The sequence below is a fragment of the Biomphalaria glabrata genome, chromosome 7 (genome assembly GCF_947242115.1).
Source record: "Biomphalaria glabrata chromosome 7, xgBioGlab47.1, whole genome shotgun sequence".
Taxonomy (NCBI): domain Eukaryota; kingdom Metazoa; phylum Mollusca; class Gastropoda; family Planorbidae; genus Biomphalaria; species Biomphalaria glabrata.
In genome coordinates, this window is record NC_074717.1 from 12,848,067 (window position 1) to 12,861,048 (window position 12,982).

At 35.3% G+C, this 12,982-nt stretch overlaps 1 protein-coding gene across 1 annotated transcript in view; it reads left to right on the forward strand.

Annotated features, from left to right (window-relative positions):
- The window catches only part of LOC106052312 (cyclic nucleotide-gated cation channel beta-1-like), a 205,236-nt gene that overhangs the window by 49,810 nt on the left and 142,444 nt on the right, over window positions 1–12,982 (forward strand). Inside the window, exon 3 of the mRNA XM_056034769.1 lies at window positions 370–661. Within this exon, the coding sequence (XP_055890744.1) occupies window positions 370–661 (292 nt within the window). The remainder of the gene's footprint in view (window positions 1–369; window positions 662–12,982) is intronic.

Consider the following 12,982-nt stretch of genomic DNA (forward strand, 5'->3'; position numbering starts at 1 on the left):
TAAAATATGGTAAATGATTGTCTCCCTTACTAAATAGTCTCCCGTGTTTGTTACTATTAATAGTGAATAGTTGTAAAAATGGTATTTTTGTGAAAAAAAACTGTTGCATTGTTGATTTAAAAAAATTAAATTTTTCGATTTCAGAAAAGAAAACGTAATGGTCTATAATATCATGATGTCGGATTTTCAAAATCCTTTCTAGTTTACGAGATCTAAACGGGACGGACGGACGGACAAACAGAGAACACAAAACTAATAGCGTCTATTCCCCTTTAGGAGGCTGCTAAAAATTATAAGTGAGATAGTTATATAAATGGGATGAAGAGATTACTTCATTTATGACAGTATGAATCTTGTTGCTATTTTCAGGTGACCCAACCGAAAGTTCCAGAACTGGTCAGTCCCAATACTGGCTCCGAGGAGAATCTCATCAGAGAGTCGCCATGCTCTCCACCATACAAAGGACGGGAGAACCCCGTGTTTACCTTCGACTCTGCCTCCCTGTTCAACAGGGCGCCGTCCAGAGTCTCGGAGATCACACCTGCATTCGACATTCCTTTCCGAGGACTGCCCCCGGTCAGGCGAGGCAGTTACTTCCCATTTCTACCAACGGAAAACAAAAATAGTTTGGCAGTGCCTTCCATATCTGGAATGATTGCAGGTAACTATCTATCTATCTATCTATCTATCTATCTATCTATCTATCTATCTATCTATCTATCTATTTATTTATCTATCTATCTATCTAATCTATCTATCTATCTATCTATCTATCTATCTATCTATCTATCCCTCTATCTATCTATCTATCTATCTATCTATCTATCTATCTATCTATCTATCTATCTATCTATCTATCTATCTATCTATCTATCTATCTATCTTTCTATCTATCTAATATATCTAATCTATCTATCTATCTATCTATCTATCTATCTATCTATCTATCTATCTATCTATCTATCTATCTATCTAATCTATCTAATCTAATCTAATCTAATCTATCTATCTAATATATCTAATCTATCTATCTATCTATCTATCTATCTATCTATCTATCTATCTATCTATCTATCTATCTATCTATCTATATATCTATCTATCTTTCTATCTATCTAATATATCTAATATATCTATCTATCTATCTATCTATCTAATCTAATCTATCTATCTAATATATCTAATCTATCTATCTATCTATCTATCTATCTATCTATCTATCTATCTAACTATCTATCTATCTAATCTAATCTAATCTAATCTAATCTAATCTAATCTATCTATCTATCTATCTATCTATCTATCTATCTATCTATCTATCAATCTATCAATCTATCTATCTATCTATCTATCTATCTATCTATCTATCTTCTTTCTTTTTTTCTTTCTTTCTTTCTTTATTATTTATTTAATTATTTATTTCTGTTTATCTGTCCCAATACGCTACGCTTCTCTGGAAAGTCTCGTCAGCTTCTGTATCGAAATTGGACACTATATTTAAACCCGCCCCTCTTTCATGCGCTCTTTTTACATTTATAAAGGGGGGAGGGTTTCCTCATTCGGCTCTGGGGCTACGAATTTCTGCAGCTCAGAATGACAGAAATCGTTTAGTGCAACGGGACACTAAAAATGTGACCAGTGACAAAGCGATTGACTCCAGGTTTAATGGGGGCGAGAAGACAAAGATTCGGCAAGTAGATAAAGCCTGTCAAAGACATCTCAATCTATTCTATATATTCAACACAAGTACGTCCTAAGGCAAGCACGTTGTTGAACTTTGGGAACAATGTCTGAACAAGAAAACTCTGTCATTTCTCTCTCTGACATTTCTCTGTCCTTCTCTCGGTCATTTCTCTCAGTAATTTCTCTGTCATTTCTCTCTATCATTTGTCTCAGTAATTTCTCTGTCATTTCTCTCTGTAATTTCTCTGTCATTTCTCTCTGTCATTTGTCTCAGTAATTTCTCTGTCATTTCTCTCTGTAATTTCTCTCGGTCATTTCTCTCTGTCATTTCTCTCTGTCATTTTTCTCTCTGTCATTTCTCTCTGTCATTTCTCTCTGTCATTTCTCTCTGTCATTTCTCTCTGTCATTTTTCTCTCTGTCATTTTTCTCTCTGTCATTTCTCTCTGTCATTTCTCTCTGTCATTTCTCTCTGTCATTGCTCTCGGTCATTTCTCTCTGTCATTTCTCTCTGTCATTTCTCTGTCATTTCTTAGCCGATGCCAACGAAAATTGTTAAAACCAGATCTAAATCTATAATAACACTAAGAAATGGAAGTACCCTCTAACCACAAGATGGGATTCCCATGATGGCTCCCCATCAACCCATCAGACTTGAGGATAGTAGAGTTTAAGGGATCATAAAAGCCAGAAGACTTCACTATTACAGTTGTGTTGAAAAAATAATTGCCATTATTTCCCTTTTGTTTTCATCTTCCCCACAATTTAGACTTTTTGAGACTTGGGGCAGTGATGTGAAATCATCAAACTAACGTCACAGATCGATATCAATTAGCGACACGCGTAGTTTTGAAGAAACAGTCTAGTTGTCTGTTTTTACATCATGAACGTACCGTCGCCTTTAATGGACTCATTATTCTATTCTTTCTTTCAAAACCTTTTTCAAACCTTCAACATTCAAAAGAAAAGTCTGATGCTGTCAAAGTAGGTGCAGACAGCCACCGGAGTATACAAGGCGAGGTGCTAATATATAAGACTAAGTATTGATTGTATTATTGACCAAAATAATGTCACGGAAATCGAAAGATGTCCTTTTAAGTTAACCTCAGAATTGATCAAATTTTACTGTAGTTTGTGTTTTATGTTACAAAGTTTTAGCTATTTACAATCAGATGTAAGTTGATGACTGAGCTGTTGTGATTGAATGTGTGTGTGTATGTGTGTGGATGAGTGCCTTCTACATCTCATGGTAGTATGTGTGTGTGTGAGTAGACAGCGAGTGCTTTCTATGTGTCATGCATGTGTGTGTGTGTGTAATTGCTTTCTATGTGTCATGCATGTGTGTGTGTGTGTGTGTAATTGCTTTCTATGAGTCATGTGTGTGTAAGTACTTTCCAAGTCTCATTTAAGTATTTGTGTGTGTGATTGACTGCTTTCTATGTCCCATGTATGTGTGCGTGTGTGTGTGATTTAATGCTTTTTAAGTCTCATGTAGGTGTGTGGGTGTGTGTGTACGTTGATGTTTTGGCTCCATGGTCTCTGTTGTTGTACGTCTGTTCTTTTGGGTGAAACTCCCGCCCGCACATCTCTCTCCCCACTCCTTCCCACCTTTCTTCGTTAACAAGAAGTCACCTCGTACCCCACCCCATGATGTCCGCAGATTCGTTCTTCTGTTTGTTCTCCGAGTCTGGTCAATTTCCATTTGTCCAGTTTCTAAATCAGATTCGCTTTACCGGAAGCTGTCTCTATGGAAACTAAGATGCTACCAGCACTTGTGCACACATTGTCAAGGGGCGGACAACTCATGCCTCTTGTTAGGGACGAAAGGAAAGCAAACTCTGGCAACCATGTTTTTGTTTCATGTGAGTCAAGAGTTTTGTGGGGAGACCAGTCTTCAGATGAACAGAATAGTCGATGTATTGTCTGCTGTAGAGGTTAGAATTAGAACCTCTTCAGATCTAAAGATTATATAATTCCCGTTATATTCGATACCAGCTCGTGTGGTCTTGTTATCATAGACATAATCTATTATATATTTACTAAAGCCCTAGCTCACTGACTTTATAACAATGTTTCAAAGTTGAGCTTGACCAAATAGTACCAAAAATTGAGCTTGTTATTACTTACCTTTTGCCTAGAACAACTAAGCATCTTTCACAATAGAAATGGCGGCTGTTAATTTTATCCAAAACAATTTTTTTATTCACAATTTCGTCCCATTACTTTTTTTTAAAAAAAGCCAATAGACTCCTATGTTATTTATTTATTTATTTATTTTATTTTCGAAATCGAGGAATATTAAATTTGAAGTCTTGAGCATTTAAAGTACCATTTTATTACTTCTAGATCTAGATCGACATGTATTATACATCTTAACATACATATCCAATACTCTCAGTGAATATGAAAGTCTTACAATTTAGATCTATCGGTTTTGTTTAACTTTTTTTTTCTAAAATGCTGTATTTAAAAGGGGTGGGTATTTTAATGTTTTCAAAAAAATTCGAAATATCACTCAGTTATTCCTAAATATTTTGTTTCATAGCAACTTCAGTATTTACAGATATGGCTAAATTTGTTGGGTTTAGTCCCCTTAAATAATTGACAACGCTCTTTTCCCCTCACGATCAAGTTGATTATTTTAAACAATTATTTATTGCTGTTAACAATACATGAATTAATAAACGAAAATTCTCAATTAGTCAATTATTTATTGGAAATTATCATTTTGTTTAATATCGAAGAAAGGAAATAGTTTGTAGATGTAGATGTAGATATAGTTTTAAGGATGGAGTTCTTCCCCTTTAGAATTGAAAAAAAAGAATTTTCTATATTTTGCTTGTTAGCGGCCCCCAAAAGAGGAATAGACGCTATTAGTTTTGTGTGGTCTGTCTGTCCGTCCGTCCGTCCGTCCCGCTTAGATCTCCTAAACTACAAAAGATATTGAAAATCCAACATCATGATATTTTAGACCATTCAAATTTCTGATGAAATAGCTACTTTTTTCTTTTCTGAAAGCGAAAAATTTAACTTTAAAAATCAACTATGCAAGAAGTTTTTTCATAAAAATACACCATTTACGAAAATATATTTTTTTTTTTTTGAATAAGAGATGACCCTTTAAAGAACAATTAGATCAATTAGATAATCATTATATGACAGTTTCACATCGAACTTCTCCTTCACTTTCTCTTATCCCTTGGCCTGCTTGACATTTGGGGCACAACACAAGATCTGTCAACATTCTTTCTCCATTCTTCTCCATTTGCCTTTGATAGAATTTCATTCTGATATTCTTTCTGAAAATATTGAAACATGCCTTTTTATCTGCCTTGATGGACTACTTAGGGGGCCGATTTTGAGTTTGTATTTCCACATAAACTGTCTTTGTAACCTTGTTTTTATTTTTATAAATGATTTTTTATTGTTAAAAAAAATCAAGTATGGGAGACAACCTATAAAAATACGATTTATTTCCTGTTTCCTCGGATAATGTCCCTTTGACTCCCTTGAGAATTCTGTTCATTGCTCCATTGGTCGTTATTGATTGATAGAATCGAGCAGCCAGAGATGGAATCTGGAATGACGCCACCGTAGGGAAGGGCGAGTAAAAAAAACAACAACACAAGATTACAAAGAGAGTTTGTGTTATCACACAAACTCAGAAAGGCCCCCATCAAATTTACTAATAGACGAGAAATATATTCAAGCCATATTCTTGTTTTGATTGTTTAAAGATTTTTTTTAAATTTGGCGTAATTTTTCACATAAAAGCAAACAGTGCAACATGTCGTCTTTGATAAGACTCTTCTAACTCTTCTGGAATAAGTAGAGTAGCGTTAAGTGATCACCTAAGATCAGCATGGAAACCTCCCCATCAATTTTCTTGAAATATGTTCCAATGAACACTATTGCTAGTTGTTTTTTTTTTTTGTTGAACCATTACAGTGAGCTGATTATCTACTTTTTTAAAATTTTTACTCAAATGTAAAATCCCAATGTTTATTACATTTATTCAAATGTTATTGCAAATTTTACAATAATATTTAATTAAAATTATAAACAGACTTAACATCATGTGAACAGGTTTCTTTTGTTATACTTTAAATGGTATAACGTTGTGCTGTATCATTTACACTTAAACTACCATCTAGATGTGTCAAGGCTAATTTGGGCATATAACTAGAGATTTTATTATTATCTTTTCACAATTGTCTGCTTTTACTAAGTTATATAATTTTTCCATCCTTATCGTTACACCCAAAATGGTGTCGACTGGTACGGACCGCACCCCTCACACCCCATCACCCTAGTGACACCACTGCTCCAAGATATATCTCGAGATTTAATTATTATCTTTTTCTATGTATCTGCTTTTGTCAAGTTATAATTTTTTCAACTTGGTTATCACCCCCAAAATGATGTCGACAGGTGCGGACTGCAGCCATCGCACCCCCATAGTGACGCCACTGCTCCAAGATATATCATGAGATTTCATTATTATATTTTCCGATGTGTCTGCTTTTGTCAAGTTATAATTTTTTCAACTTGGTTGCCCCCCTCCAAAATGGTGTCGACCGGTGTGGACCGCACCCTCGCCCCCTTCCCAATGACGCCACTGCTCCAAGAAACCTACCTCTTCCCAACAATTTCAATTAATATATTGGAGTAGACGTAGTAAGAAATTTAAAAAAAAATGAGCCTGCACAACTTAACAGTTTTCCAATGCGATAGGGCCTACACTATTACCCAAGGCCTACTAATCCTGATCATAATAGCTCTATTTACTTAATAGGTCTAGACAAGATCCAGAATAGGGAATATATATAGAATCTAGATCTAGGCAAGATCTAGATTTCTTGACTAGTTCTAGATATGATATAGTCTAGATCTAGATCTACATCTAGACTAAATCTCTAGACTAGTTCTTGATCTAAATCTAGACTTGATCTAGATAGAACTAGAATCTAGAAGTAGAACCAAAATCTAGAACTAGAAATCAGACTAGAGCAAGAATTGGAATCTAGGCTAGAATAGATTTCTAGACTTGTTCTAGATCTGGTTTAGATCTGGATCTAGACTCTTGATCTAAACTATATCTAAATCTAGATTTAGATCTATCTAGATCTCGATCTAGAATCTAGACTAGGTCTAGAAGGTAGATCTAGACTAGGTTTATGTCTAGATTAAATAGACTAGATAAAGATCCAGAACTAAATCTATAGCCTAAACTAGACTAGAATCTAGACTAGATCTAGAAATCTAGAAATAGAATCTAGATCTACTAGAGTTAGATCTAGGTCAATACTATGATCAGAATGAGTAGGCCTACTACTGGGTTATAGTTATAGTGCACTTTATGCTGTTCGCATCAGATTCACTTCTTGATGTGAAAACTTCTGCTTACATAATAAATAAATCTGCACCCCAAAGCTATTAGAAGATACTCTAAAAACAAAACATACTTCATAATCTACACACTAGCACTCATAGTTAAGAACACAGTTCAGATCAAGTCACTAGAGTTATACATTGTCAGTATGGCATCAATACTTTCAAACCCTAACAATTTTTTAAATATGCCAGTTAGGCTCAGGTAAGGAACATAAGTCATATAAAGTAATTACATATGTACAACAATCTTTGATTGCTAACCAAACAATCGTGTAAAACTGTAATATGTGGACTAAATTGTATATGTTTTGAAAAAGGTGGAACAACGCATCCATAATATTTTAATTTTATTACGTAAATTTGGTATAGAAATACATAACGTATTGGACAACATGAACCTTGGATGAACTCCTAATGGTAGCAGGACAGGAAAGCATGGGCCTCCCCTAGTGCTCTGGTAAGTAACCCTGTTGTTGAAGGTAGTGCAACATAGCTTACATGCAGTTCAAATGACCCTTTAGTTGTCTTCCCGCAGTTCTTGGACACTGTTGTAAGCCATGTACCGCTGTTTCCTCTGCCTGCCCCATTAGTTGAGGCAGGAATTGAACAACTACAACACGTCATTTGTAACGAAGTTCTCTAGGTCTATGGAGCCGAAAGAACTGTAATGTCTTTTTGATAGCTAGCATCCGAACTTTGTCGTCATAGATACCAAGTAGTTTAGAGTTTAGAGGAATGGTTTGACATATAAATGTTGGCCATTTCAAGATGTTTGCAATCCACGACAGTATGTGTACGTGTCAAAGAAAATAAGTTCATTTTTGGAAAAGTGTCAAATAGTTTTGAATAATATTAGTGGTGTCTGGACAGATGGTGCTCCAAGTATTGGTTCCACGACTATTCGTTCACTGACATTTCTTTCACTGACAAATCGTTCACGACTTTTCGTTCACCCGACAATTCGTTCACCCGAAAATTCGTTCACACGACTATTCGTTCACTCGACATATCGCTCACCGACAACTGGTTCACCGACATATATTTTAATTGCGTGTTTAATTAGTTTATTTAAAAACTTTTTGGGGGTGTACAAAATGTCAATGAGCGAATTGTCATGCCCCCTAAAGTATTGAAGTATGTTGGTCTGAATTTCAACAGAATGAGTCACCAAAAGTCATTGAAACTCAGTTTGTGATTCATCGTCGACTAGTTATAACGAAGACAATGTTATTCAAATGACAAAAAGCAACAAAAAAAAAGGTCACTGAAAGGATCAAGTGCAATGGATAAGTTTGTGACAGAACATTTGCTAACACTCCAAACTGTCCAAACTTAACATTCCATTTGCACTTGCCAGAACTCAAATTAAAGTCAAAGTTGAAGATGTTTTGAAGACAGAAATAGTTTATTGATTTCATTAATAGAGAGGCAGCGAAAAATTTCTCTATAATTACACAAATCGAAATCAAGCGTTTGCAGTGATGTCCCAATTTGTCAATATCGCACCTTCAATTTACAATACTACTGTTCGTTATGAAGTCTAAATACAGAAACTCGTCTCTAGTGTATGACATGTGGATAATGTGAATATGAAATAGAAAGGTCAATAAATGCATGACAATAAAGTTATTATTTTATTTATTTGTAATTGAATGATGAAGAGAATTACGTAATTCAAGACTATCATATATCGTAACACATAATAACATTTGTTTCCTTATTAAACATAAAGCCTTGGCAATTCAATCAGAGATTTACATTAGGCCTACAATTATAATTTTATAACATTAGCCTAAGCAGTTACTTATACTTATGAACGAAAATAATTTACTGTTGAGGGATCACGGTATAGTAAGGAATTGTAAATAGGGGTCGCCGAACTGAAAAGGTTGAGAACCGCTGATCTAAACTCTAAGCAATCCAGCGGACACAAAATAAAAAGTTAAGTCTGATCTAATCTTCAGAAGTATATAAAAATTAACATTTAATTAAAAATGTTCACCACTGTTTTTTAGCGGCCCCCCGAAAGGGGAAAAGACGCTATTAGTTATGTGTGGCCTGTGTGTCCACCCGTCCCGTTTAGATCTCAGAAACTAGAAGAGAAATCGGACATTATGATAATTTAGATCATTCAAAGTTCTGATGCAACGGCTACTTTTTTCTTTTCCGAAAGTAAACCATCTAATTTTTTAAATTATATATGCAAGCAGATTTTTCAAAAAATTACACCACTTTTGAATGAAAAACTTCGGAAGTAAATCTTAATAAAATGTTCACAATCATCATACACAATGTATGATATGATTCATAGATTCGCGCATTGGTACAAAACATTTGCATCTAAGGTCACAATGGTAAAAGTGTCAATGGATCATTAAAAAATATATTTTCCATTAAAAACTAACTCATTGAATAGAATACTGATACAAATATTATTTTTAAAAATAATTTTGATACGAATTTTGTTTCAATTGAAAGTTTAAAAAAAAACGAACTACTTTTATACCGCGCAGTTTTCACATATCGTCATTAGGCTATACACTTGACAACAATAAATAGAGGCCAGACATAGATCTATATTTAGATAAAAAAAAAATAATGTTATGCGCATTAACTTATACTATTAAAACTATTTCTGCTGCGATAATTAAAATGTTTGAAATTTTGATTTAGTTGACTGCAACGTCTATCCTCGACTAACAATACAAATAGTACATTCCGATGTAACAAAAAAACTTTGATGTGTCAAGTTTTACATGTTAGAATTGACCCAAAAAATTCATATTTTCAATGGTCTTAAGCGACCCTTGACAAATCGTCAATCGACCACCAAGGGGGTCGCGATCCACGGGTTAAGAACCCCTGGTTTAGATAGAGGGAAAGATAATAATCACTACAAATAAACAGTTTATACATTAAGCACTACCACCTCCTTTTATATAGAAAATAAGTGAGTTAGTATAGAGTGCATATTCGTCTTTTTCAACTTTGATATGTCTAAATACAATGTAAATGTGTAAGGAAATAGTGCTTTTCATTTCTGCCAGATGCTAATATCTTATAAACAACAGACGTTCCTTCAAAGATAAAGATAATTATTTGTATCCATGTGTTAATTTAGTCGTGCATGTTAACTAGAGACTCTTGCTGGGCCATTGGTTTTCCTGGCTGATTCAGTCTACCTGTTACATACATGTAACTAGAGACTCTTGCTGGGCCATTGGTTTTCCTGGCTGATTCAGTCTACCTGTTACATACATGTAACTAGAGACTCTTGCTGGGCCATTGGTTTTCCTGGCTGATTCAGTCTACCTGTTACATACATGTAACTAGAGACTCTTGCTGGGCCATTGGTTTTCTTGGTTGATTCAGTCTACCTGCTACATACATGTAACTAGAGACTCTTGCTGGGCCATTGGTTTTCTTGGTTGATTCAGTCTACCTGCTACATACATGTAACTAAAGACTCTTGCTGGGCCATTGGTTTTCTTGGTTGATTCAGTCTACCTGTTACATACATGTAACCAGAGACTCTTGCTGGGCCATTGGCTTTCCTGGCTGATTCAGTCTACCTGTTACATACATGTAACCAGAGGCTCTTGCTGGGCCATTGGCTTTCCTGGCTGATTCAGTCTACCTGTTACATACTCTCATGGCACTCGGAAGCAGGAGAACTTGCACGAATTAGTTTTAGCATATGAAATAAGAAATGTGCATTTATCGTTATCTCTGAATATTTTATTAGGTTGTGTTTTATTATAAGTAAGTTACGGTTCAGTATTATTGTTACTTATTGTTAATTTAATTTTAAATCTTCTATCTTGGAGAGGCTCTGCATTGAATGATTTTACTAATGGTGTTACTCTAGTCAATATGTGAATAATCATTAGTAATAAACATCACTGCTTTAATTTGCGCCTGTTTTAGTTATCTTATGCTTTCTTGAATTAAGAGATCCCAAACAGAACTAACTTGTCAATATTTCTTTTAATAAGGCTTAGTGCTTTGATTTCTTATTTATTTCTACCAAATTCTACCATATGAGTGTTCCATGATATCTTTTCATTTATAACAACACTTTTGGTATTTTGAGCTTTTAGCCGATGTAACTGGTTCACAATGAATAAGTTAAGTTTGTTTTACCAAGCTCCGTCTGTCTGTCTGGGCAAAATCTTGTCATTCTCGGATCAAGTTAATACTTTAATCATTGTCGACGAGAACAGATAAATCAATAAAAAAAAAAAGTTGATTTGTTAATCAATTAGTCGTTTTGAGCTGACATAGGTCTCACCAGCCAGCCAGACACACTTGGAGGCACACAACTAGTGACATCATCATGGTATCACATTAAACGATCAACATAATCCGTGACAGAAACATCATTTAGAACCATTCATTCCTGATACAATTCTTCAAAATCAGGCTTACACCATTTTACAAAAGAACCTGTCAAGTCACAATGTACTGCTCACATCGTGACTTTATAGTGTCCTGAACATTTCATATCTTTTTGTATTGTTACTAGAAGGCAATACTTTTTAGCGGCCCCCGAAAGGGGAAAAGACGCTATTAGTTTTGTGTATAATGTCCGTCAGTCCGTCCCGTTTAGATCTCGTAAACTAGAAAAGAAAAGAAAATCCGACGACATACTATTTTAGACATTTCAAAGTTCTGATGCAACGGCTACTTTTTTTTTTTCTGAAAGTGAAAAATTTAATTTTAAAAATCAACCAGTTTTTTCATCTTCTTCTTGTTCTTCTAGCCAGATTTATTGCTGCTGAGCTGTGAGCTCTTTTGCAGACTGTGCCAAGGAAAAAAAAAGTATGCTGTTTTCTTCAGTTGTTCAGCACTGCCGTACAGGGTGTTGATTATGTTGGGATGAACGGGAAGTAGGGTCTGCCTAAGGTGGATTAGGAAGGGGCATTCAAAGAGGATATTATTTACGGTTTCATAAGGGTGGGCTCAGTGCCTGCAGAGGGGGAGTTGTGTGGAGTTTATTTTGTTCAAATGGTAATTTAATAGAGGTGTGTGTCCTGTTCTTAGTTGGAAAATTGTAGATAGTTCTTTGCGGAAAAGGAAGTTAATACTGTCCAGTTTGTTAGGCATAGTCATTTCTTTGTACATGGCTCTGCCTGTGTTTCCTGATGCCTATTTGTTGAGCCACTCCTCTTTGTGATTGTTGACTAACATTGACCTTAGGGTGAGGTAGCTTACAGGTCTGTCTGGTTGTTCCATAGATGAACCTGCCTTTGATAGCTTATCTACCTTTTCATTTTCCATGAAGCCAATGTGTCCAGCGATCCACTGCAGACGTCTGTAGTGTGATATTGATATTTAATTTTGATATTCTTCTTCTTCTTCTTCTTCTTCATCGTTCTCATTGTTATGTTGGAGTGTTCATATGACTAGACCAATACATGAGATGAACTGCGCAGTGGTTTCCAAATCAGGGAGCTCTCCATATAGTTTTCTTTCTATTGGGGTGATTTGGGGCCAATGTCTTATACGGGCCTCTTGGTAGAGAGAGCAGTTTTGGAGGACGTGGTCGGCATTTTCTGGTGATACTCCACATGGGCAGATTTCACTGGTTCCAATTTTGAGCTTCCGGAACATGTGTTGTCGCATTCTGTTGTGTCCGGTCCTGAGTCGAAAGATTAGACGTTGGTCTTGTCGGGATAGCTTATAGTAAGCATCATCTTTCTTGTGATTTGGATGGGAGCTCGTCCATTTCTCATTTATTTTATCTACAATTAATTTCTTCATTTCTTCTGGATAGAGTGCAGAGTTTACTTGTGAGTTTGTTCTCCCACTCTTGGCGAGTGTGTCAGCCTTCTCATTTCCTGCTAGTTGTATGTGAGCTGGTATCCATTGAATAACAGTTTTTTTGCTGTTGTGGTTGAGCTTTGT